A 26,708-nucleotide genomic window follows, 5' to 3' on the forward strand; every position below is an offset into this window, starting at 1 on the left:
AATAGAGGAATGAGAGCTACCAAAGGCCAAAGGGTGTTTCATGTATTCCAGACATATCAGTCTACTATCGACTCTTCTATGATATCCTACCCTAAGATCAATATAAACAAAACTCCGCAAATTCAAGCAGCACACAGCAACGTAACAACGCTGGTGCCCACGTGACTGATATGTTTATAGCCACTATTGCCACCAGACCGTAGGGTTTAGGCTAACATAAGCATCCTCAACAACTCAATGCTTCTTTCTTTCCTTTTGTTGCGCACCGTGTACACATATGATAGCCAAGACATGGCAAGTACATCAGACTTTGATCCCCTTAAGTCAATTGGGGAGAATATATACATCTGGGAACCTCCAGAACCCACCAACATAGCAACAACCACCAGCCCAGCACTCATTATACTCTGTACGTGGCTTGGCGGTGCTACCCCCCAACGCATCCAGAAATACGTTACCGGTTATCGAAGGCTATATCCAGACTCAGCCATTCTGTTAATCGCCGCGCGTATCCTTGAGATCACCGCCTTTCCGTTCAGCGTCCTCCATGCGCGTCTTAGCCCAGCCCGCCATTACATTCGGGGTAACATCGCAGACAAAGAAGGGAAACGCTCAATTCTGCTGCATATCTTCTCACATGGTGGCTGCAACACGGCGATCCAACTAGCTCTTTCCCTCCGTCAGGATGCTGCTTATCCACCCTTGGAGCTAGGGATTCATCTTCGTGGGGTTATCTTCGATTGCTGCCCCGGGGACACCTCCTTCTCGCGTACATACCAGGCAGCCGCTCATTCATTGCCGCCTCAACCTGCGCCTGCCAAGGTCTTGGGAAAGTTACTCCTCTATCCTGCTGTTGGGCTCATCACTGGTCTCCAGCGGACGGGACTAATGAGTTCTGTTTCGCAACTGCGGTCGCAGTTAAATGATCCGGTCGTGTTCGGAGCAGCACCTAAACGGTTGTATCTGTATTCTACGGCCGATCAGATGGTCGGGTGGGAGGACGTGGAATCGCATTTGGCTGAGGCTAAGGCTCTGTTAGGGTGCCAGGCTGAAGGAATAGCGTTCCCAGATAGCCCACACTGTGCTATTGTGAGAGATCATGCTGATCGGTACTGGGATACGATTGACCGATTCTGGGCTAGGAGGGAAATTTCCATGCCAGCTGGGATGACGTCTGGACAGCTGGGTGGTAGTTTGGGTGACAGGTTGCGGAGCCGAATATAAATAACGTGATATATTGAAATTGTATGTATAGTGAAGTGTGGACTGACTGAAAGTCCTTTGCATCGTCATACTCATTCTCAACTAGGTATCCATATTTATCAATCATGCCTGACTTTTCCTTAAAGACAGACCGGAAATCGGGAAATACTTGCCATAGAGAAACTTGTCAGTAGACGTATGAATTATCTGGAGGGCTTAGATTCAGTCAAGTAGACGAACGCTATACGGCCTAACCCAACAATTCGAGATAGCTGTTGCCACTGTCGTTGAGTGATGAGATGATGCTGTCAAGCGTAGATCTAAGACACTAAACGTATACCTCCGAGAATTGCCACGGCCGTCAGAATGCAGAGATCTGTTTCTTTCCTCGCCTGCTTGTGTATTTCCTATGTTCCATAGCGCGAACGTCGGCCACCATATTTGCCAATCACATCAATGCTGAATGATTTCACGAGATATAAGAGAAAGGCTCAGGACAAGAATTACTACGATTGCTATACTAACGAATCTTGACTTAAAATTAGAAGCAAAGTCATACAAGATCGTGTAATATTATAAGCCTGTAATATGTACTATTTACTGGAACCCCGTGTGATTGATCGAATGGATCGGGTCATCTATACGCCGGCGCTTCGACGACTGATCCACGGCGGTGCGGAGGAGGTATTCGTTCGGGTAATACTGCGGACGGGTAGATTGACTGCTGCCATAACTTGTTGCAAAGTTACCTGAGTGGTACGGGCTGGAACTAGTCACACTCAGAGCTCCACTTCCCCACCCACTGAATGGAGCCATGCTGCTTGCCATATGATTAGATGACCGGCTGGGACCTTGGGGTGACTGAGGCGGTTGAACGGGTTGCGGTAGCTGCTGTGATTGCTGCTGTTGGTGCTGTAGCTGCGACTGCTGTGGTTGTGGCTGCGGATAATATGGCTGCTGTGATTGCTGGCGTGGTTGGGGCTTGGGCTGTTGAGGATTTCGAGCACGAGGTTGCTGGGGCTTTCGAGGCTGAGCGGGGTTTTGAGATTTTCGAGGTTTTTGAGGCCCCTGAGCCTCTCGCGATTGAGGGGATTGCCGAACATGGGTTGTCGGGTATGCTTGGAATGACGACATTAATGTTTCAAGTGATGCAGGTGCATGACTAGAGGGGGTATTGCTGATCAAAGACAAGGACGGGGCCGCATCCTCAGAGTTCTTGGGTTCCTGAGCCTGCTGGGGCTCCGGATGATGTAGCAACTGAGGCATGGAGGTAGTTGAAGGCTGAAATGATGACAGGACTGACTGGGAGGTCTCAGAGGGATGGGCTGGGGAGGTGGTATTGAGTATAGGATTGGAATCTGCAGTGGCTTCATCCCGCTGAGCTTCCTGACCTTGTGGAGAATGCAAAGCATGCAAGGGGAGTGACGGGTCTTGCGCCGAAGACGACTGGAATGACTCCATAGACGGTTGCAACGGCGTCCCTGTATTGGTTGAGGCGTTACCGATTACAGACGTGGGATCAGAAGTACCCTGGGGTTGCTGCAGCTCATGAGCTTCTTGCTGGTCAGGAGGTTGCGATGGTTGCGATGGTTGCGATTGTTGCGACATGTGATTCCTAGAGAACTGCTGAAAAGTTGTGATGGACGGACGAGAAGGCGTAGATGTATAGTTTGAAGAGGCATTACTAAGGATAGGTGTGGAATTTGTGGTGTTCAAGGCGTCCTGTGATGGCTGCGGTTGAGCTAAGCCCTTAGTAGGAGGTGGTAAAGATGCGCTGGATGCCTGGCGCGCCATAGCTTCACGTTCTTCAAAGTGTATGCTGGCCTTGGGTGGTGGATTTTCGGTATTTAGGGGCACCTGCGGTTCCTGCCATTGTGGTATGTCATCGGTTGGTAGCTGGGATGATGGTTGAGGTGGCTGAGAAGATGCAGCTGTAGTGGTCGGGTGTTGCTGATTCTCCGGTGCCGCCGGCGCAGCGAAGCCCTGGGTACGTTCCGATTCCCTTTGAGGCCCTCTTGTAGCCACCTGGGGTGCCGTTTCATTAGGCTCCTCTGGTTCCTCCAGAGCCTTTCTCACACGGCTAAGCATATTGACACTCTTCGCCTGTTCCACTAATAGATGCGTGAGGAATCTCTGAATCCGAACAGCAGTGGCAGGTGGTCCGCTTCGAATCTGTCGAAAGTACGTAGCACACTCAGCCTCAGTATTTGGGATATCGAACTTCGAAAAGTCATCGTCCATAATTGAGCTGGCGTCCTTCGCAAATTGCCACGGCTGTGGGCCAGAAGAAACACTGGGGCGGGGAGCACGCGGCGGAGGCTTTCTAGCTTCTATCACCTGCGACCAGGTCTTGCGAAAATCCGGGTGACGGACCAAGAAGCGCTGAGGCCATTGGCTTCCAATAGGCTGAAATTCCATGCCCAAATGAACACATTTCTCCCTGTATAGGTCATTCGCAACCTCCCAGAGCAGCACATTGGTCGGTCGACGGTCGTCCTCTTCCACCCGTCGCAGGGCCTCTTTGCTGATCGAGTCCTCATCTATTGCATCCAGCTTCTGGAGGGGATGCGCAGCCTCCCGCCGTGGTGGCCGTGGCCCCTTCGTCCGATGCTTGAGAATAGTCTGCGAGATTCCCCATGCGGCAGCGGCGGCCTTGAGGGTTGGATACTGGCCGGCTTCGTATGCCGCACGTGCTTGGCTAACTCGGATGTCGTTCGGCAGGGAATGGTCGGGTGGAAGAACGTCCTTTGCCGCAGTTTGCCTCTCGTTCAACTGTTCACCCTCTTGCTCATCTTGAAGCTCATTGTCCACATCATTCCATTCCCCAGCTCCCCCCAGGTGCAATGCCTGGCTAGCGATATCAATGGCGCTCAATGGTGATTCATTCGCAATCTCCACCCTAACGCGCTTATCCGTTCTCTTCTCACCTTGTTTTTTCTCCTTAGTATTAAGGTCCGGCTTAACAGGGATAACAACCGATAACCCCTTGTGCTGCGTTGAAGGTCTGGACCGGGTCACCCTCGAGTGGGTCACGGTAGATTTGGGTCGCGATGTACTGGCACGGGCGGGTCTCCGTCGCAAGAATTGCGCGCTCTTGGGTGCTTTTGTCTCAGAATTAGTTTTCTGAATTATATTAGCTAGGGAAGCAGCGAATTACTTACGCATTCTACAGATCCGTCTTCAGAAGACGGGCGTGATGCGGTTGACGCGATCTGAGGCCTGAAGGCAGATATGATGTGGATGGCTGATAAGCCTTGGGAATCACGTGTTTCCGGTGTATGGGGAACTAGTCTTGGGTGGGGATTGTTTGCTTGGTAGTGAGTGGAGCTCAGGCAGCTTGGTGCCTGATTGATCTGGCAGCACTGTCATTGTCCTTGTAGCCATAACCTACCTTCAACTTTTTCTCTTCAGTCTTGCTCAGAACACGCTCAAAAACGGAGGGGGAAAAAACAAAGAAAAACCTATCTGACAGGCGTAGCTCTTCCTTGAGTCCGGCCAGATGCCAGAAAGACATACACCAGGAGTAAAGGATGCAATATCCTTCGTTGAATATATATTCCGCTGTGTTTCAGTCCCAACGTGGTTATTCATAGCTTAACCATATGCATATCCACTGAATTCGGAGAAACATCATTAAGAATGCCTACTGCTACTTGATGATAATACTGTACATAGATCGGTCAGTCATTATCCACCACCACCACCATCCAAACACCAACATCACCATTACTTGCTAGTAATGGTGTACAATGAACCCATCGATCTCTTCCTTGGGGATTGAACCGCGTTACCCATTTGATACGCACGGTAACACTACGTCCGGCCATAAAGGCATCCAGTAATTCCTCCCGTATTGACGGGCTGCCGCCAATACGTGTCAAGAAGGAGGATTGGAGAATGCCAGGGATCTGGAGAGCTGGAGAGGTAAACAAGATGCGAAGGGACGGATAGGGCCGAACCAGGAGGTACTAAGATAATTAGCAATAGGGCAGCTTGAGAGCTTAAGAGACTAAAAGGACCTGGGAAGAAACCAGAGAGGAAAGACGTACATTTTCGTAAACGCCCGTTAACGAACCCCGAAACAACGCGGTTTTAAGGTCTCTCTCGCGTATGGCCTCCATCTCCACCGTATCCGTCGTTGACCAGGTGCGACTATGGCCTTTCCAATTCCGATCGAACATTGCAGGGATTGGCTTGAAAAGATTCCCCCCTACCTGGTGCACTACATTCAGCTCTCGTGGACTGAACAATTCGCTGAGTTCACGAAACTCGTCTGGACGAACGTCCTCCTTCATCTCTGCATCTTCAATGCTAGCCCCTGCCTCGCTGTTTCGCTGCCTGTCCAGCAAAGCGCACAGCGAATCCATCTGCGCACCTTCCATGGCGAGGCCAGACACATCGATCTGGGCACCAATAAAGTACCGGACTGTACCCTGACTATCACAGAGGGGTGCGCATTGAAGGAGATTCATGAAGGGGGAACCGTCACGGCGACTGTCATATCCGTTAGTCACCTTGCTTCCCGTTGCAATGTCATACACGAAGGCTGTGTGCTTACTAGTTGAGAAAAAGTTCTGAGTGATGCCTTCCTGCTTCTATGGCCTCTTTGATTCTCCTCACACTGTTCGGGTTCGTCTTAGGACCCTGGAGAAAGCGACAATTGCGACCGAGAACATAATCCATGCCGTACTGCGTCGTACGATGGAACTCTGCGTGCTGCTCCATTAGCATCCACCCTACATCAGCGAGCAACCTGGGTGAAGAACATACCTTCCGATGCAAAGATAATCGGATTGTCCCGTCTTGACGGATCGGTCAAGCAGAACACCTCAGCCAGGGCATCAGACGTCCCCTGGAATTTGCGCGGGAGTGTACCTCGAATGCGCTCCTCAACCACCCTGCTCGTGATTCCAATGCAGCGCGAGGTGATAAACGCAGGAAGCTCCTCGTCCGTGAGTGCTTGAAGCGCTTCGTGGACACGACGCTGCAGGGCGGGATTGCAGCTTTCTCCGACCTGTTCCGTGACCGTGATCGGCTGTGGAGGTAAGTCGACGGCGCATCGGACCAGAGCGTTGGCGTACTCAATTGCCTTTAGCGCTTTACGCGTGTTCAAGTAGTATGTCAGCAGTTCAAGCGACCGTGGGCGCTCTTCAAGGAGGAATTCGCGAAAGCGCGCCAGATATCGCGGGTTGTTCAGGATGGATAGCATGTGCCCAGGAGAGAACATGACGTCCGCTAGACGCTCCAAGCTGTGCAAAGGCGCCTGGCAGCTGTCGTCAAACGGAACGATCAGGTCATATGAGCAGCCAGCCTCTTGGACAGGATGGAATTGGTCAGACCCATCCCAAGGGTTTGGCTCTTGCAAAAGTGGTAGTTCATGAACCATGTAATTTCTGCGGAGAGTTTTGATGGAAGCCCATGGGCTATTGGCTGCTACGCTATTGAGATTGCGCACGCCACTTGGAGGACGTGGAAAGGACGTGATGAGTTCTCCGGGAGGACTATTATCGTCGCTGAGTTTGGTCCAAGGATTGCGTGGGGAAAGCACTTACTTTGATGGGGGATAATCATCCAATGCGACAGTAGAGGTGTACGATCGCAAAGAGTCTGTGTCGAAGCAGGCGTATCTTTCCATGGCGTTGGTTTGTCCAGGGCTTGCAACGAACCGTGGCGTGCATCCTGTTTTATACCCCGAGGTCTCCTATACGCCCTCATGATATGTCCAAAGATCGCTTCTGGAGTGTCGCTTTCTGACTCCATTTCAGGTATGTGAAGGCAACCCTGGTTCTTAAGTATGAAGCGATCGACCACATTGAGTGACTGTATGGTTACGATCGATCGATGCGCTGCAGGTTGTCAACCACGAGATCGGGATGGGCAGTTCGCGGATGATGTAACGGTGCAGGAGACGTATCATTTTATCACAACCCCTTCGACACTTGGGTGGGGACACTCTCGAAACTATGAGTTGTGGCTTTTGAGATCTATCTGGACCGTGTATTCGAATTAATGGAAAAGGACTCCGACAGGGATTGTTTCATTGCCCTCCGGTACTTTGGGAGTACGATGTTGGAACCGATCATAATAATATGCACGCGACGCGATTCTCGGTAATCCATTTCAAGTGCCGGACAAGGAGACCTTCCTTAATAGTCGGAGATGACACGCCATGTCTGTATCCAACTGCAGGCTAATTAGACGGGAGAGTATGGGTATCATTCCTCTATTTTCTTCAGATCCCAATATGAAATTGATGCCTGAGGTACCAGCTATATGACCAAAAACCATAAACCCTAACTAGCTCCAGAGGCCAGTGCAGATATGCCACGTCAAAGGAACAACAAAAACTCAAGAAATGGTTGCATAACTTGCAAAGTATGTACAGATATGAAGAGATCACGAGAACCTTATTTTTCCAGTGTGACGCTTATTATTTTTTTTTGTTTAGAGATGTTGAAGGGAAACTATGATCACGCGATGAAGCATGTTGAAGCCAGTGTGCATATCCTATGTCGACGGGAGCAGGGCGCCGAGGAGTCGAGATTACCGGAGAATATCGATGAGGAATTATCCGGCTTCTCTTCACAGATGAACTTGAAATGGTCGTTTTCCAGTCGGCGGTTAATCCCTTGTAGGGTGGAATCCGAGCAGCCGACAGAAGACAGACTCCGATTTATGAACATTCCTCAAGCCAGAGAGAGTCTGACGAGACTCTTGACGCTGATATTCGCACTCATCGGCTGTATAGGCACGGGTATCCACCAGCGCAACCTGTCTCAGGCTCAAATACAAGATTGCATACACGACCGGGACGTTCTCAAACAACGATGTAAAGCATGGAAGACAGCATTCGGATGGATGACTACATCAGATCGGCTGTGTTTGGTGGTAGACGGCTTTCATTATCCCAAAATGGATGACAGCAATATTTACACCTCGCTTGACATGGCACCTGCATGTATTGCTAATCTTTTCTATCTTCATGAATTATGTGGCGTTAATCGGGAAAGGATGTAGATAAAGCTCTCCAGCAGCTATAACATACCCAATGACGATCTATGGTATAAATAGCAAGTGTAGGAGTACCCTAAAATAGGATCCGAGGGATTGACAACATTTCATCGAAATATATACATTGATAAGTAGATATGTAACATGTTCCGGATATCTTCCGAGTACGCTATAGCCAACCAGCAGTTCAACAGGCATTACCAGGATCAATGACAACTCAATACCCATCTCTGGGCTTATTGTCCGCGTTGCGGCCCTGTGCAGCCGACAGTGACTGCACCATAGCATTTCCCATGGCACCCTGGTCGGTGATGACCGACACCATGTCGAAGCCTTGTTCGGCGTATTCGCGGGCCTGGTCGCCACCCGTGCAGAAGATCGCCGCCTTCTTTCCAGCAGCCTTGGCCGCCTTCAAAATGCGCTCGATAGCTGCTGTGTGCTCGTCTCCGCCGCGGACGACGCCGATCTGTTTCGCGAGATCGAATGGGCCTAATGGAACATTAGCACATGCCCTAAGCACCTTGTGCGTCATCGTGCTCGTTGTGAAATGAATCGTAAGCCATGGTAAGTAAACATACCGATCAGAAGCACATCCAATCCCTCCACCTTCGCAATCTCCTCGACATTGTCAAGACCAGCCCTGGACTCAATCTGGACCATGACCATCAAACTCTGATCGGCGTTGTCGTCATACTGAGCTCCGGCCTGGACACCGGGGAAAGCATGGGGTGCATACAGCGGCCCATAGCCTCTGCAACCGACAGGCGGGTACTTGCAGTATCGCACAATATTCCGGGCATCCTCCTATCGACCCAGGAAGGGTAGGAAATTAGTCCCTCAACTTACACAGGTACACATTGACATATACCCCCGCCCCCAGCCTCGCTAGAGCTGGTCAGTCAACGGGGAAAGAAGTGCACAACTCACCACTGAGTGGCACATGGGAGTCAGAATTCCATGAGCGCCAGCATCCAGAGCACGCTTGATCATCCATTCTTCCTGCCACGGCACACGGATGATGGGGCTGGCGCCTTCCGCGGCGATGGCTGTTGTGAGCTACATATTCTGGTTAGCTGGAGTAAGAACTCGGAGATGGTATAACACACGTCATAGTAGTCTCTGTCTGTGATTAATCCATGTTCTGCGTCGACGAGGACCCAGCTGAAGGCCTCGACCGGCGAGGCGGTTGCAGCGCGGAGGATGGTTCGGGCGACGGGGGCGCTAGGGACGCTGTAGTTTGCGGGTGCGAGTTAGTTCAGTGGACACTATGAGTTTCACTATGATTCTAGTAAAATTTGGATAACTTTGTCGGCTCCCCTAGGCGCTGTGAAAGAGCACGAGATCCAGGGAAAACACAGGCATGGAGGGGGAAGAATGCGGGGAGGGAATACGGACGTAAGCCAGAAGCCGTATGCCGTCGATTGGCGTGCGAGAGAGCTACGGAGAGCTAGGTTCAGGGCCATGGTGAAATTTTGATCGTTTGGGGGTTGAGGAGATTGTAAGAAGGGAAGAAGAGGTGCAAAGAAGAGTTGCTAGTGAAGTCGTTCCTCGGGAACTCGCAAAGATGATTTACCCCTCGTCTCGGGGTAAATCCGACCGAGGAAATGTGGGGAAGAAACACCCCCAACACTACGTTGATTAGGGCTACTTGATGGATCTCAACCACGGCTAGATTTCTCTCTCTAGCAGGGAGAGTCCCCACTGTCATGCTTGGGCTCGGGGTTTTGTTGGAACTACCCACTCAGGTACATGTCTAGTCCCCTCCGATCGGAGTTATCCCGCGGCGTGGGAGAGGAATCATCTGGCATTTCGGGATACCGTCGGGCGAGATAGAACGAGTTATGTACACAGGTAACCGCAAAGAAGACCATACCGGCCAACAACTAGTCACACTTAACATCACCTTTAAAGGTTTCCCTGACCAGCGCTGCTTGGCACTGAGCTCTGCGCATCGGCATATGGGGAAGCCGATGCGATGTTCTTGCCCTCGAAATTCACCAGGAAGCCTGTGTCAGCTTGACTGAAAGTACCAGAGCTACCAAACCCATTGACCTCGCAGTTGCGACCGAGGTATGTGGCGCAGACGGTGTTGGTGTTGGTGTCGGGCGATGTGAATAGTTGTCCCTCAATCGGCGACTGAACCGGGGTATTGATGTTCTGGAAGACGTTGCCCTCGGCAAGGACGTAACCGCCCGCTCCAATTTCGAAGGAATGGCCGGTCGAGTCGTACCAGTAGTTGTTGACCTATATTGTGTTTAGTGTCTGTTCAATCGAAGGGAAGGTACAGGTGGACATACAGCATGAAGAAGGGTGTTCTCCTGGACCTTAGGGCTGCGACCGCTAAAGTGATGGATGTAGTTGCCCTTGAAGGTAATGAGGTCGCTGGAGCCAGCGAAGTAGATGCCCCAGTATGCGTACCCGTCGCACGTAGCGCTGTACTCCGAGACACCGTTGAAATAGCTGTTGGATACGGTCACGCGGTTGCTGGCATCGTTTCCGAGGACGAGGTGCTGGCGGCCAATACGCGCAGTCTGAGAAAGGGATCAGTATATTCATGGCTGTGTGTGGTTTAGCTAGGGGTAGACGACGAACCGTAACGTGATCAATCCAGACCATATCTGCGTCGTTGAGAGTGATCGCATCACCTCCCCACACGTATTTGGGATTTAGATCGGTGATGGCAATGTTTCTGAATGACGTTAGAGGTGGATCTATCAGTAGGCAAGGGGCTGTACGTACTGGATGATGATGTTGCTTGCACCACTGACAATTCGGAGGCCTTTGCCTTTGATGACACCACTGGAGCCCGAACCCAAGATAGTCTTGTCCGAGGCGACCGTTATTCCGAGTGTACCGGCATTGTCACTGTCATCACATCAGCAGGGATACTCGCCATCTATCCAACGCCGATACGTACTATGTGACGGACACCTGGGGCGCATCGGGTTGATAGTTAGTGCACCAGTCATTCTGGTTAATGGCAACCTGACAGCCTGAAGCAGTTCCCCACGGTGCGCACCCAGTGCCCGTAGTGGTGCCTTCGGTACCAGTGAAGTCAAACCTATTCTGATTAGATTCAGGAGCGTAGCATTCCCAGGATACAATACTAACGTGCGGTCCAGGACAATAACACGCGGAGACGAATCACCGAGGTAGGACACCAGCTCGTCCGTAGTGGTGGGATACACAGCAGCAGCAGAGCCACCGCCAGTCACACCCTTTGCGAAACCCTCTGCAGCACCCGAGACGCTGACCGCGCTGACAAAGGGTACAAGTCCCGCGGCGACACCGGATAGCAAAGCAAACTTCATGTTGAGCGCAGTTGGAGCTGATAGTCTGATGGAGCAGGAGACTGGACGATCTCCTGCCGGTATTTATCCATTTAGGGCATTCATCGACATGCCTTATGAGGCCGAGTAGGAACTATTGGGGGAAAGAGTAGGAGATGATTATTGGTGGATTCTCTGAAGAATTGAAATTAGGGTTAAGGGAGAGGGCCCTCTTGTCGGGAAATCTGCCGGCGTCCGACTCTCCACACTTTGCTTGCACGGTTGCCCCGATTGGAGGGTTGATGCGTATCCAGTGAATCCGAAACGCCTTTAATTTCTCCGAGATGATACAGGGCTGAATACATGACTCTTGGCTTGTCGGGCCATACTGGATTTAAATCTCCATCCGCATCAGCGTCTCTGCCTGATTGGCTCTTGGCAGACTAAAATCTCCAGCCAGTCGAAAGCCTTGATGCGCATAGTCACTGCCATGTTTCCGATAGTAAGCATTAGCTGGTATCTAGAAGAGCAAAACATCATGGAGGGTAGACCTACTCACCGAATGAGCTTCGTATCATTCCCCGCCCATCCATCCAGCCAGAAAGCCTCCTTCTGCTTCTTGCGACCACACTTCCCGCTCCCCGGCGCAATGAACAAAGACTCGACAATTTGTAACCATGACTTCGAGATAGATGTTGCTCTCTCATTAGATTCTGGTATCTGGAGATGTTCCTGCGACTCAATATAAACTGGGGATCCAGTTTTGCCGCACGAACGCAAAGCCAACACAGAGGTATCTTCGACGGTCGGACAAGACTCGATAATGCGCCAGGCGAGGATTGAAACACTTTGGACCGTCCGCGTTGCACTCGTTCTCGACGATGGAGATACGTAAAACGCTGTTCTTCTTTTCATAATTCTGGAGGGCAGAACTCTTTGAATCTTTTCTGTGCTGTGTAGTTCCACCACCCCAGCGTTTGCGGTGCGAAAAGGGAGTTCTCCCCCACTGCTCATGACTTCCGATCGAGGTTAAATACGGGATGGCTGCATCGAATGGTACGACAACGAACTGGTCGTCGTCTTTTACGATCCCGGCATCTCGGATTAGGAACTCTGGAGCGGTAGTCATCTGAAATTTGCATGAAAGATAGGCACAGGTTATCCTAAGCTCGAGAACACAGCAGATTTCGTGCCCGGAATCAAGGGTGAGGCTTTGTACTTATACTTCGACTGGTACAAGTCGTAGGTAGTATAGCAACAAAAAGGCTGTAGTAAGGATCACTTATGTATTGGGAGTGTGACTGAAAAAGGCAAATGTGACATTGGATAAATGGATTCAAACTACGATGATTGGTGATATAGGAGGACGTGGCTTCTCCATGGCCGCCTAAATTTCAAATATACGCTCTTCCTGCTCTCGGTGCCTGTTATAAATATGATACAATTGAATTGAGTGCCGTAGATGATCAACCCCTAGTCCCCTTTTAAGCCATTGTCAAATACCGGTAGTCCTCAAACTACCCATTTAGCTATACCAGCCATTATTTGTCCATTTGACCTATAGCCCGCATTAGTCCACACAGCACTCAGGAAGGGTAAGAAATGGAATGGAATTCTCACATAGGAAGCATCAATCTTCTTCAAATCACCCACGCCAAGATTACCAGCATCAATGGCGATCTCATGCTTGAGAAGTTGAATCGCGTGCTTGACTCCCTCAACACCATAAGTGTTAGCAAACATGAAGGGGCGACCGAGGCCGACAGCCCGGACACCAAGGGCAAGCAGTTTCAGAACGTCCGCCCCGTAGCGAACACCCCCATCTGCATAGATTTCGATCTGTTCAAAGAGCTCGGGAGCCTCCTGGTGAATTTCAAGAGCGATTTCAAGAGGGGATGGGCTACTGTCCAGCTGACGTCCACCGTGGTTGGAAAGAATAACAGCCGGGGCGCCGTGTGCAACGGCCAGCTTAACATCCTCGACGGTCTGAATACCCTTCAGGACGACAGGCAGCGAGGTCATATTCTGAAGCTTCTTGTAATAGTCCCAGGTGATGTAGGAGTAGTCGCTGTCGGCTGACCCGACACCATAGCGCGCGGCGCGATGACGGTTTCCGTCTGCTGCCGAGTCGACCGTGAACACGATCGCCTTGCTACCCAGTTGCTCCACATGCTTGAAGAGCTGTTTCGTCTCGGTGTTATTATTCGTGAGATACACCTGCTGGAAGATAACCTGGGAGCCATTAGAGGGCTTCGCAGAGGCGATCTCATCGACGGAGAGAGATGCATAGAGCGACGGGATATACAAAATATCCTCTTCATACGCGGCTTTTACGAAATTCTTCTCGGCCTCAGGATGAGCAAGGCCTCCGCGAGCACAAGGGCTAATGTAGAAGGGGGCAGAGAAGTTGTGACCCAAGATCGTTGTCGGCAGGGTGGATTCGATGTTGGTGACATCGACCATCATGCGTGGCTTGAAGCGGAACCGCCCATAGGCTTCCAAGTTGTTTCTGTAGGACCATTCGCCAGCTGCACCATTGCGATAGTATGTGTATGACGAAGCGTTCATGTAGCGCCTGGCTGCCCATTCGAAATCAGGAAGGCCGATGATCTGTTCTAGGTCCGGAAGGGTGCCGGCCGGGGTGTCACCGAGGACATCTTCGATGCTGCGCGATCTTCAGTCAGCTATCGTTGTAATCAGCGACTGTTGCTTTTCATACCCAGTGTCCGCCTCATTGAGGAAAGGTCGAGCCGCAAGAGCTGCGGGAAGAAATGGCAGCAGAAGGAATGTGGAGCGCATTGTTAAACGAGTGACTAAATTCTTGACAGTCCAGCGTTCGTGCAGTCTACCCGGAGAGGGTGTCCATTATATGCACTACACCACCGTGACTGCCTGGCCTGGGCATCGGTATATTATCGGCACACTGTCAGACGTCACCAGATGCCTTCCCGACCACATGGCACCGAGATTCCAGTCTTGGCATGGGACGGAGTAGTCACACGAGTCGTGACATAAATGACACAGTGTGGTCATGGTACCCTCGTCAAGCATGCCGATACTGCTTGCTAATGATGACCAATCGCCTGTATGGCCTCGGAATATGTCCGCGACCGTTGTGATTAGGGTAAAGGATCAAAGCTCTTCATGCGCTTTCACCTGAAACCGTTAGACTAGGAACATCACAATTTGACTTGGGCGGGGACAACTTAATATATTTTGAAGAAACGGAGCCAAAGATCTAACCACATCCATGGTATATAGTTTGCTATCATATCAGTCCGGAACGCCAAGAGCCCTAGTATGTCCTGGGAAGGATCTGATAAAACTCCCGATCAAGCCTATTGGACCCTAAGGAAAGGGATACTTTTCTCCACCGGACTCCGGTCCTCCTACTACTAGTACTTTGGTGAGACAGATTCCAGGCCAGAACCCTTGGGCAATAGATCGAGTCTTGGCATTCCAATGGCCTCGCTGCACAGCCTCCTTCGATTACCGAGAGTCTCCCATGCTCGGCACAATTGAGCATATACGTATCTAAGCTTCTGGCCAAAGGATGTCACTGGAACGGTTCCAGAGCTACAATAGGGCCGACAATAGTATTCGTGGCCAATATCGGACTATTGAAGCCATGCAGCCCCGAAGCACTAAGCATCCCTGAACGGGAAATGTGTCAAGTTCTTCAAACGGAGTATCTTAAGAAGCCAAGAAATGTTAATTTCCGGAAAATCGCCTATATTGCTATATTTTTGTTATTCTAGGGAAACGCCTCAATACATCAACATATCTACTACTCTGTATACAGAGTAGTATACTAGCATACCTACTAGCTGGTATGTCAGCCGGTATGTCAATATATCTACGAGTTGGTATGTAGGCGCCTGACCCCCTAGAATACTACCACATAAGCCAACACCGCAGGATAGGGCCCCTGAATCCTTCGGCGAAAGCCTACATTGTATAGAATAGTCTATAGTAAGGGTCAGAGAACTACAGCTATTCAACCCTGTCCCAGAGTTTTTGGATACCAACCATATAACACACGTCTCCTGGAAAGCACTATTTTAGGACATTACCTCTTACCGACACATCTCTAAAAGCTTACTACTATTAGTATTAGGATGCCTTTCCAACATATTTCCGCCGCTGACACCTACGTTCGAATGCAATATTTATTGACACGTCCTAGTAGACTGCACCTTTCTACCTACTAGTCTATATAGACTAGTAGGTCAACCTTATAAATGGTAGTATAGGGCCTAAGAAAGGAGAGCCTATTAAGTCACCGCTATTCTCAGATCCCTTTTGATTCCCAATATACATACACATACACATATTCATGACACAAATGTCAATGAGAGCTGCTTAGTAGATATACTGAACGGCTGTTGGCGACCCGAGAAGAGCCCCAAAAAGGGAGCTGTATTCGGGCATAATGCACGTCTCTCTCTCTCTGTGTGTGTGCGTGTGTGTGTGTGTTAATTTCCGCTATGAAACTAACCCAGTGAATTATCGCATCAGTGGCTTCGAGATTGAAATAAACAATCATGTCCTCGACAACAGAGATGGTTCCATTTAAAATCCACAGGAATTATGCCGCCCGAAGGCCATTGCGCATTTGAATAGATTTGTTTCATTGTAGCAAGAGGAATAGGATGTTTGTGCCGGCCGGCGTGAGCCGATTTCTTGGGCTTAGTTTTCAGAGTTTCAACCAAGGTAGCAAGGGTGAGATGATAATCACGTCCAGTATATGTGCAGAGAAGTTACATTATGCTCAGATTTATACAATAGACAATAGAACGACTACCGACATGCACATCTCGGTGGTTCTGTGGATTTCTTGCTGTAAGACTGGGGCTCTGGGATCAGATAAGCCATGCTGACCGGAAACAAGTTCCTATCGCTAGACAATACGTATACAAGTCCATTCGATTAAATCAATATGGAAGAAACACGGAGCTTTGTCCATGGCAACTGTGTCATTTAACTTAGCAATCGACGATTGTGCCCAAACCAGCTTTTTAGCCGACCTGCCAAGCGCAAGAATCGTAGCAACCTTCCTGCCACATTCAACACAAATGCTTGATGCATCTCAAGATCGACAGTTCGAAGTATATTTCAAGTCCATAACTGTCTCTTGGGCTTCTTGCCTTCACCTTTGATGATCAAGCTCTGAAAAGAGCTTGATACGGTGATCAAGATGTTCCTCGCCACACTACCAACAACGTCGCTACTGTGCATCCCTAGGACTCCTGCACTGGAGATTATTTTTCATGACGATGAAACGTCATTGAGGCATAGTGAGACTCCGTTTTAGGCAATTACCATAGCCGTAACAGGCTCTGAATTGAATCGTATGCTGTTCGATTCGGGTTCTCTTCGTCTAATTGGAGAATGTAGTGGCAAGCTCTCAGGATCATGGCTCTCGTCGCTTAGGAACCGAACACGGGCCGTGGAATGTAAGCCATGCCGGCGATCCCCGACCACCATTGAGAAACTCTTGCCGTTTCGTTATAGTGCGTAAGCGTGTTAACATCGAGGCTTGGACACAATGACTTAAGTGAATCGGCCGCCACATACCAAGCTCACTTGGTCACGTCATGGGCTGGTCCTGAAGAGAGCAGCAAGCTCTGTAAGGTTCAGTTCGGTCGGAAAGAATCACAAGACAATTGTCAGCATCAGCTGCGCAAATGTTTATTGCACGAGATCTGCAACTGCGTGTTGTAGTAGGTAGCCTTGAGTGCGCTACCAATGCAGGTAGCACTCCGATGACTATACGACGCGTAGTCCACTGGGCTGTATTGCTAAAGCATTTCAACAGGTTCTCGCTATGTTTCGAAACAGGATTACGTTGAGAACAGCAGTTTAAGAAGCGACATAGCCTTGGACTCTGATCATCGTCCATCAGCCATACACAGTTTTTCATTGCTGATTAAAATGGATATAAACCAAAATATCCCGTTCACATTCATGTGCTGTTTAATCTCATCCAGACAGACTGACTAGTCAGGCGCAATGATTGGCACAGCGTAGGTAATGATTGTAAATTGTGCTTGCACCAAGTCGGTAGCATAATACTGACAGAGTAGTGATATTCGAAACCATGTTAAATCTCGCAACTGTGCCGTCTAACATGGATGCAAATGACATCTTATCGACAAAAGCGTGATATTCCTAAAGAAGGAATGTAGTTCGATAGGGACATAGTATTAAGGAACCACAGAGCATGGTATCAAACAGATGCAGCCAAAGATGAAAAAAGAAAGTACGATAAGAGGCAAGCATACTCTGCTAGACCGTTATCACTTATTATGGCTATCCACGCATGGACAAGAAATGAAACCGGCCTTTATGGAGTGGCCCTATCAGACTGTGTGCCGCAAGCACTGACAGATAAAACCCAGAAGCTCCAGGCCAACTCTAATCTGCGCTGCTACGAGCTGATAGTCCAGCAGAGCTCGGCGACTCGAGATGATCGGATGCCAACACATAAGTGTAACACCTGTCATGTCATATAGCGCTGTTACAATAGTTTGAGAGACTCAGGTAATTAATCCTCGTTAGAAGCATGAGGATCCTTCTAATAGGGAATATTGCTCCGGCCCATAGCGTCGTGTTTGCTATTATGTTGCACTATTGCCGTGTGGAGTGAAGATCAGTTACCCATATCAGGTTATACGAGAAGTGTGTGAACTGGATACGACTACTTTATCCTCGCTTGAATCATGCAGATCGCTAGTGCTGACAGAAATGACAAAAGGAGGAAATGCCAAGGCCATTAGGATCTCTGGCTCCAACCTTGCTCAACGCTAATTCTTACTGCTGAGTGCATGCGGAGAACGCTAGTTATGCAATCCTTCAGAACGGCTTTCATTTTCTGGGATCAATTGGACTATTATCAGATGCGAAGCAGCCCAAGAGGTCCTGGGTCTGGGAGCCTGGACTGAAAGTTACGTAACTATGTCTTGTACGATGAAATCTGTGGTCATTTCTAATTAGTAGGAAGAAGATGCCGCCCCTCACGGTGTAGACTAGTCCTTAATGCGCATCAGGATCGACAATCTAAAGACCTAATACGGTAGTGCTAGTTGAGTGACGGCTAGCCAAGAGCTATGCCTGGCTTCACGAATCCAATACAAAAGGTCAGACAAGGAGGACAAGCTATTTGGGTCAATAGTATTGGGCGTGAAGCTGGCTTGAAAGAGATTAGTCTAGTGATAGATGTAGTTTCCCATGCATATTGCAGGGACGGATGCATCATCTAGATATCCAGTCATATGCGTTACCTAGACCGCATATTCCGTTGAACAATATAATCAGCATCCAACGTGGCTATATAAACCCCAGGTGCGCCTACTGCTTAGATTCTCTTCTTCGATTTTACCTCAATCAAATCTGGTATACACCTATACCTATCTAACTACCCATATATCGCCAGAAAGCCTATCATACATTATGCGATCCATAATCACCATCTTCTCCCTCGTTGCACTGTTCGGCCTCGCGTGCGCCTGCACCCCTGGCACGCACGCATGTGGCGTTAACAGTGAGTTCGATTCCCTAGTCGAGCTGCTACCTGGTATGGCTATTGGTCATTTGTGATGGTTTACTAACACACCAAACCTTACGGATAGGTAAAACTGGCAAAGATCATATCATGTATTGCGACAACGGTGTTCCACGCCCAGTTGCCGAGTGTGGCACAGGGACCCATTGTGACTACCAGAATGGTCAACCAGGATGTTTACCCCTTTAAGACTGTCACTCCGAACGTCCTGCCGCTTTCGCAAACTACAGGCTGGACTCATGTAGGGGTGGGTAGGAGCGTGATAACGGAGGGAGGGTTCCGGTGGTGAGGAGGATCAAGCAAGAATGGCTAGTCGCGCGTTTGATATAACCAAATGATACTATCCTCACCTCAAGCTAGCTATGTCGTTTGTCTACGCCTACCCCTTGTGACAGTTGCATGGTGTCGATGTAATCAGTGTGGAAGATTCAGCCTAGTTAGACTAGTGCTTCAGGGAACCCATGAGTCTTGCAAGTAGGCGATAATAGTCCAGTCCCGCTTCTCTACCGCCGGTGATAGGCAACTACTGCCGCAGTCGGAAGGAATGAAACCGTAAACCCCGACGGCAATTATATTTGGTACTCTCGTGCATGCACGGTGTCGATACCATGATAGGGTGATGTGACCAGGTCTGTCATGTGGGATTCAGTACTTGCAATCACCTCCAACCAGCAAGTCTAATCTCTAATCATTTAGCGCTCATGCGGGCTTGGCTTAATTTTATAAGACAGCCGCTACTTGGAACTGTGCTGGCGACCTTCAGCCCTAACATCATGCGCCGCTTACTGAAATCACATCATTTCACCACCTAAAAAAGAGCCGAAATATGTGATGAACCACCAGGCCGATCAGAATCATCACCCCCAGCTCTTTGTGCCGTTGCACGAGTCATTGTGAAACTCATCCAGCATGCTGGAAAGCATGATATCCCACCTTCTCGACTAGCCGAGTACCTTGTAACGACACTCGACGAACTTGTCTCATTGCGTATCCGCGCGGATACTATACCTACAAATATCGAGAATCACATGCTTACTATGCTAGCCGAATGACTAAATCTCCACCAGAATGCTACGAACGACAACCCTCTGCGGAAAGGGCCATTCACCCCAGATATTTACGGCATTGCCTGTGAGATGAAATACGTGTTTGTATTCCAGAGGTGCGCCCACATCATTTGCTATAGGTATTCAGGCTGCGTTCAAAGCGGCAGGTGTCCTTCATGTGCAAGCTTTATGCAGCATGGGTAATCGGACTATAACGAAATCCGCCAGCCTAGGTAGTCTCGAGCGCACTGCCGTTACGCACTTAGGTCGACAGGTTTTCCCACAGCTTTCTGACACCGCGCGCGTAGAACATGAGCTACAACGGCCTGTGGCATTACTGCATACATCTGGGACCGCCCCGCCTACGAATTGTTGTCACATAACCGTGGTGGTTGAGGAGAGGAGTGGTCTTGGGGATTATCTTCATGTTGATCCTCTTTCGCGCGATCGACCTGGAGCTGAATGGTAATTGGTTAGCCCTGTTCAACGAGACACATTGTGGTCTGAGACGAACAGAATGAGTAGCATCGCGAACTAGGCTGTCGAGGCCGAGGACTTAGCTATAGTCATTGGTGTCCTTCGATCGGTTGCCGTGCAGAACGTTCCCTTGGAAGGTACTTCCGAAGGATGTTTCTTCGTACCATGTTCTCAAGATCACATCTCAGAGTGGAGACTATCCGACGCGCCGAATTTGACGCGACATGTCAAAGCGATCAACAAACAATAGCTCTCGGTCCAAGCGCAAAGACATTCCTGAATTGCTTCGAAAGCCTGTTCCTCAGACACCTGCGGCGCCACATTTCACATATCAATCTTTACCCCGTACTACCAAATATTCCATGGGTCCCTTAAGGCCTTCCAAAGGCACAAATGTATAATCATAGCAATGTTTAGCCTCATCAATGCCAATTGCTACCGCTAATAAAGCCCTTCGGTTGCAAAGTAGCAACCTCAGCATATGCTGTTCCCGCTATCGATAAGCGAAGCATTCCGAGGTCCTTCTAATAACCTGGTTTACGTTGTTCCTCTCCGTCAAGGGATGCTCTATCCCTGCGGGAGCCAGATGTAACTTGCAACCAGCGCCAATTTCCTTGTGGCGTGCTGTCAGAGACCTGGAAGTCCCACGTGCTTAGCGAAAACTCACGCATTGGGAAATACAGTGTCTCGTTTGTCGGGGTTATTTCATATGGAATCTCGTAGTGGACGGGGCAAGGGATGCACATTGAGGATTGGAATGTTCTGTTGTTTTCAACCATTGTTGTGCCGAACAAGGAAATGGAATTCTCCCCTACAATAGCTATGCCGAGTAAAGAGAGGATCAACAGCTGCTAAAGCTAATACTTGGGCAGCTGTCAAATTGAAGTGGTAGACAGATTGTAAGTATAGTTAGTATACCCCGTAGGGATGGATCAAAATAAACAAATGGAACAACACAGCAACAAGGCAACAAGGCAACAAGGCAACAAGGTACCAAAATAACAGAGTAATCAGATTCTAGAAATAAATGGAAAAAAGTAAGGAGCGGCTTATTGTCATCAATTTCCTAGTTAAATAGTTGTAGAACGTCCAGACCCTATCAAAGTCCAGTTTGGAGTTGTGGAGACAAGACTCGTTGAGAGGATATATATGTTCATGCGTGGAACTAGTAATAAACCCACCATGTCGGATAAATATATAATTTTTAGTTTGACATGCAAGACATACTACTACTACGAATCCAAGAAAAATAAAAAAATATGTATATATATATAAAGATCAAAGAACTTGAACATCTAAATTAAATAGTTATATATTTGAGTATCTTCGCACGCAGAAACGGTAATTATTCAGATATTCGCACTGATCGCTCGCCAAGTGCGAAGCTGTATCCTTAGGTCAGAGAAGAACATACTACTTGCTAAACAAAGCTTAATTACTAGTTAAGTGCTGGAACACAAACGCTCATAAACCTAGATACATGGAATAGAAGCAATAGAATCTGTGTTGCGTCCACACGTCAGTGCCTTTGAATGACAATGTCTTAATATTAGCCTGTTCGATCGGCATGGCTTGCTCTGGCTGTCAAGATTTCTAAAAAATGCAACTAAATTAGAATAGGAAGAAGAGAAACAACCTGGTTTATTTCCATGCTAGATGTAATATTCCTGGCTCAGGATGAGAGAGGTGGCGCTTGTTATTCACTCCTACTATATTTCATGAATGGGAAGCTGATGGATATGCTATCTCCAAGCTAGATACGGAGTACAACTGACTGACTGACCACAGAGGGGTGGGCCATGTTAAGCAAGCCGTAAGAAATTTCTAAAGAAGAATAAAATGATATTAGAAGATATTACAAAAGCCAATCAGGGAAACTAGGGGGCAAGGGTAGAAGTCTGTCATCGTTGCTAATTACCAAAGCGGCTGCTTCCCAGGTTACAGCTGATACGTTCGGAAATACAGTATATGGCGAATGTGCACCTAGCTAGCCATGGCATAGTTGTACTTACTCGTACGATATAGTGGACCTGGAGTATCCTCTCAATGTGTACCCTTTTAATTTTGCCTTTTCAAAGGAGCGACAATTCCGCCCAGGCTCCACTCGAGAGTCAAGGTGTCGCTGAGTGCATCTCCAATGCTCTTGCCAAATAGCTCGCTACTGCGCCACTTGTCCAGGAACAGCATTGATTTTGTATTATGTTTAAAGCTGGATTACCCCCCAATTAGGTCTAACAGGGTTTATCACACGTATTGCATGTAGTAATGAATACTGACGATAGGCATACCCGTCTGCATTCCTGAGGCAAGGAAGCATATCTGCTTGGTACCAGCGGGACATTCCATATTTAAGGAGAGCCAATGGAAAAGCAAAGAAGAAAGAAAACAGGAAATAATAATAATGAGAATAATTAGTTGCATATAAAGAAGTTCCCACAGTTATTATTGACATATGTCATGATCGTTCTTGTCTCCTAAAGCTGTAGGGTAAAAATAAACGTTAGAGGCTGATTTATATGCGGCCGGCGATAAAAGCTGATCAAGGGTCGCCGGTTGGGAGGGTCCGAACAGTGCACCAACGACATTGAAAGTCTCATCATAACAATCTAAGAAAGGAAAGATGATTGTGTCCTACCCCTTGGGAATTACATCGCAAGTTCTTGCGTGGGTCCAATCAGCTTGTTGTTTCTATCCATGGCGGTGATGGGTCAATGAAAATGGAATGTAGCCCTAACTCGAATTTACATAGCCGGATTCCTCGGATAAAGGAGCCGCTCCACCATAAACAAAGAGATACGGATATACACAACAAAGTCATACACGGATGACATAGGGAAGATGGTGATAGAATAATGAATGTATCTGAACGTGGATAAAGTACGCAATTCAGTGCGTGCTTGAGCTTACGGAGTGGTGGCGGGTGCAACCCCAAGGGTAAAGTATGGGAAGCCAAAACCGGCGATATTCGAATATCGCATGTTCGGTAAAGCATACCTAAAGGTATACGAATGAATTCGTTTTTGGCTACAAGGGGCAAGGAAGCGCCAGCCCCCTCGCCATCTTGGTTAAAGTCCTCTGATTCGATTGAGTATCCATATAAGAACCTGTAGCAAAGGTGGATTCTTGGGCCGTCTTGCATTCTCGGATCGGCATCCCAATGTTTCGAGAGGAAGCATAGCATTGTACAAACAACCAAACACGGAAACAAGCATTCCATATTAACTTCGGCTAAATGATGGAAATTGAATCCGCCAACTTGATTTATTTGTACAAAGCCAGGAAGTGCCCGGAGTTCTTTTTGCTTCTGTTCTCACCTCCCAATTAAGTATAATTAATGCCGCTTTGGTGTATGCCACAGAAGTCAAGGTCGCGATGCAAGTGGTAGAGGCGTCATTGAATAGCGGTCCGCTGGAGGCTCCTCGTTTGTACCAGCCACTGGCCAGCCGAGTGGTTCAGAACTGGGGTGCTCCAAGTGCGGCTCCCATTGCAAACGGCTACAGTCAAAATGGGCAATATGGAGGGGCGAGTGGCCAGGGCTCCTGGAGCCAGAACTGGGGACAAGCACAGGCTCCTGCACAAGCGCAGTCTGTTGGACAAGCGCAGTCTCCAGGACAAGCCAAGGCTGCTGGACAGAGCGTCGCTGTACAAGCGCAGGTTGCCAGTACTGCGCTTCAGCCAGTTGCAACAGAAGACACCGGCCGATACACCTGGAGGCCCAACAGTCAGACATCCCAGCTGCAGACGAGCACCCTCAGTCAATCAACGACCACGAGTCAGACTATGAGCACTACCAGCAAGACAACAACCACCTCGAGTGACACGACGACCACCCACAGTAAATCCACCAGTACCAACACTCAACCCACAACGCTCCAGACTCGCGTCAGCCATAAGGCGACCGCCACCGCAACTCATGCTGCGGCGACCAGCACTGGCACAGGCCATGATGCACCTAGCAAGCTCGACACTAGTGGATATGCGGCAATTGCGGTTTGTGCTGTGGTTGGACTCATAGCTGGCTTTGTTCTGTTTTCATTGTACAAGAAGCGGCGACGGGCCACGACAGCAGCCAGGGACAGAGAGCTCAGAGAAAGAGGTGGGGGACCTAAGTCTGGGCATTTGGAAACAAACAATAGCTTGAATACCCTGCCCCACTTATTCCTAGCAAGCAAAACAGCACTATTCAGTGTGGTCTCTTTGCGTTCATCCAACGAGAAAGACGACGTGAGCAGCGACCGCAGCGCAGAGGAGAGACAGATAGCATGTACTCCCCGTGCTCAGAATATGAGGTCTCATCACGGCATGGTGAAGGATGTCAATACACCGGACAAGAGCCATGGTGATAGCGGCAGCATTTCCGACGCCAGCACTGTCGCCGGTACTCCCTCTCGTCATCCAACGTTCCGGCCGCCTACCGAACTCAACTACGATGACTGCAGTTCAGCTGACGATAGCACTGACGATGAGGCAAGCGATCGCCGTCCTGGAATTTATCGGCGGTTAACAGAGCGCGTCGCAAACATTCGACCAGCCCGTTCAAAAAACCCCAAACGAGGCCATCGCCACTGCCGTAGCGCTCCCAACGAAATCATTGTCGATGGGATCACATCGCACCGTGTCGAACTGAATCAGCCCCATCAGAGCCATCGCCGTCGTAGTACCCCTGACGATTCTACTGGCCATAGTATACCCTGCCACTCTCCTGGTCTTCGCCCGCCCAAACAGAGACAGAGTAACAATGAGTCTCGCAGCACGTCAGACGATGATACGGACCATGCCACTGACAGCCTCAATATTTCTCGCAGCACGTCTGGGGACGATAGCGACCGTAATACCCCTTTTCAGCGCCCTCAACTCAAAACAAGGGGAAGCTTTAAGGAAGTTGTCACTGGTCTTGCAAAAATGCCCCGAATGGCCAGCAGAAGCTCGGTGTACAAAGGGTCCGCGTCATCCTCAATTGAAGAGAAGGATCGATCAGGGGCGAAGCTCTCGACGATTCCTGATGACGAAGACAAGAGGATTATCGCCTCCTATGCCCCTTCTACATTCAAGACATACAATGTCGACATGGACCACACTCCTGTCAATGATACTCAGATTAAACTGGCTGTTGGTCAGTCGGTAACGATCTACCAGGTCTATGACCACGGTTGGGTATGTGATCCATTCTTTTCCTTTCAATGCAATCTGGTTTAGTTTCGTGAGCTAATGATTTCAACCAAAGGTACATTGTCTCAATCGCGAGACTGGCCAAGATGGATTGGCGCCCCGAGCTTGCCTCTCGATCTGGCCCACTAACAGGTCCTTCAGCTACCAGAATGCAAGCGATGTGACCTTGTATCCGCCGCAGATGAACGTCTCAGGAACGTCGCTCAGCTCCTCGCGACCGATGTCCCCAATCACTCGCTTTTATAGTCATCGTTGCCCTTCTTCACCAGCAGTTTAAAGTGCATACACACTCGCTCTCCATGCACTCACGATACCCCAACCTCTTCTGCATCTTCGCAGTACCCCTTAATCAGCACTATTTCCTGCAGAGCTGGAAATGATGCTTGTCACTCGCTTATTACCTCTTTTCTTTAACCTTTGTATAGTAATACTTCCCCTTCTTCCCGGCAAGGATTTTCCTGGGCTAGCGAACTTTGTAATATCGAAATGGTTGATCTATGAGGAACACTGTGTCTAAATTGTGTACCAGAGAGTCTTTATTGTCTTTGTTGGATTCATGTAGTAGTACCACCGGTCATTGTGATGACTATGTTACAGTTCCTTGACGAGAAAAACTTTCCCACTAATTCCCTTCTCGAACATACGTATATGTTGTATCCTGACTATTGAAGCCCTAAACAAAGATAGCTCAACAGGAGTACATGCGAATAGCAAAGATAGGGCGTGTCACGATTCCGTGTCGGAAACCCTAGGAACAGCTCTTCTTCGTTTCTCATGAGTGATATGCGACGCCTTTCCCGACCACGTTAGACCATCCCTCCTCGCTATCTACGATTCCTACGATTCCTACAACCCTAGTAATGAATAAGCAATCCTTCCCGCCAGAGCCCCAGCTACCGTATCCGACCCCACTCAAGTCTTGCAGCTTGAATGGGTGACCATCCAATCCTGCAGGATTGTGATATCATG

The 26,708-nt window shown here is 49.0% G+C and overlaps 7 protein-coding genes across 7 annotated transcripts; 2 read left to right on the forward strand and 5 right to left on the reverse strand.

The window, feature by feature from the left end:
* The first annotated feature begins 258 nt into the window (after positions 1-258).
* Positions 259-1,343, forward strand: BDV38DRAFT_237354 (TMEM53 family protein). The gene has a single exon (XM_032053575.1). The coding sequence runs from the start codon at positions 292-294 to the stop codon at positions 1,222-1,224; it is 933 nt and encodes a 310-aa protein (XP_031917758.1). The 5' UTR covers positions 259-291; the 3' UTR covers positions 1,225-1,343.
* A 361-nt stretch (positions 1,344-1,704) lies between these two features.
* Positions 1,705-4,338, reverse strand: BDV38DRAFT_237355 (uncharacterized protein). Its single transcript, XM_032053576.1, has one exon. The coding sequence runs from the start codon at positions 3,619-3,621 to the stop codon at positions 1,801-1,803; it is 1,821 nt and encodes a 606-aa protein (XP_031917759.1). The 5' UTR covers positions 3,622-4,338; the 3' UTR covers positions 1,705-1,800.
* A 4,015-nt stretch (positions 4,339-8,353) lies between these two features.
* BDV38DRAFT_237358 (HpcH/HpaI aldolase family protein) lies at positions 8,354-9,787 on the reverse strand. The gene is made up of 5 exons (XM_032053577.1): positions 9,610-9,787; positions 9,321-9,444; positions 9,142-9,270; positions 8,793-9,018; positions 8,354-8,703 (listed from the first exon to the last, which is right to left on the reverse strand). The coding sequence occupies exons 1-5, from the start codon at positions 9,675-9,677 to the stop codon at positions 8,432-8,434; spliced, it is 819 nt and encodes a 272-aa protein (XP_031917760.1). The 5' UTR covers positions 9,678-9,787; the 3' UTR covers positions 8,354-8,431.
* A 332-nt stretch (positions 9,788-10,119) lies between these two features.
* On the reverse strand, positions 10,120-11,525 carry BDV38DRAFT_296337 (polysaccharide lyase family 1 protein; the record flags this gene model as incomplete). Its single annotated transcript, XM_032062915.1, has 6 exons — positions 10,120-10,458; positions 10,512-10,745; positions 10,807-10,903; positions 10,954-11,079; positions 11,132-11,275; positions 11,326-11,525. 6 exons carry the CDS (start codon positions 11,523-11,525, stop codon positions 10,120-10,122), a joined length of 1,140 nt encoding a protein of 379 aa, XP_031917761.1.
* Positions 11,526-11,877: 352 nt separating this feature from the next.
* On the reverse strand, positions 11,878-12,612 carry BDV38DRAFT_279048 (uncharacterized protein; the record flags this gene model as incomplete). The annotated part of the gene is made up of 3 exons (XM_032058896.1): positions 11,878-11,968; positions 12,043-12,215; positions 12,271-12,612. 3 exons carry the CDS (start codon positions 12,610-12,612, stop codon positions 11,878-11,880), a joined length of 606 nt encoding a protein of 201 aa, XP_031917762.1.
* A 396-nt stretch (positions 12,613-13,008) lies between these two features.
* BDV38DRAFT_279049 (FMN-dependent dehydrogenase) lies at positions 13,009-14,282 on the reverse strand (the record flags this gene model as incomplete). Its single annotated transcript, XM_032058897.1, has 3 exons — positions 13,009-13,041; positions 13,104-14,148; positions 14,203-14,282. 3 exons carry the CDS (start codon positions 14,280-14,282, stop codon positions 13,009-13,011), a joined length of 1,158 nt encoding a protein of 385 aa, XP_031917763.1.
* A 9,660-nt stretch (positions 14,283-23,942) lies between these two features.
* BDV38DRAFT_279050 (uncharacterized protein) lies at positions 23,943-25,985 on the forward strand (the record flags this gene model as incomplete). The annotated part of the gene is made up of 2 exons (XM_032058898.1): positions 23,943-25,724; positions 25,881-25,985. The coding sequence occupies 2 exons, from the start codon at positions 23,943-23,945 to the stop codon at positions 25,983-25,985; spliced, it is 1,887 nt and encodes a 628-aa protein (XP_031917764.1).
* Between the last annotated feature and the right edge of the window lie 723 nt (positions 25,986-26,708).

This window comes from Aspergillus pseudotamarii (assembly GCF_009193445.1).
Source record: "Aspergillus pseudotamarii strain CBS 117625 unplaced genomic scaffold BDV38scaffold_7, whole genome shotgun sequence".
Lineage (NCBI taxonomy): Eukaryota > Fungi > Ascomycota > Eurotiomycetes > Eurotiales > Aspergillaceae > Aspergillus > Aspergillus pseudotamarii.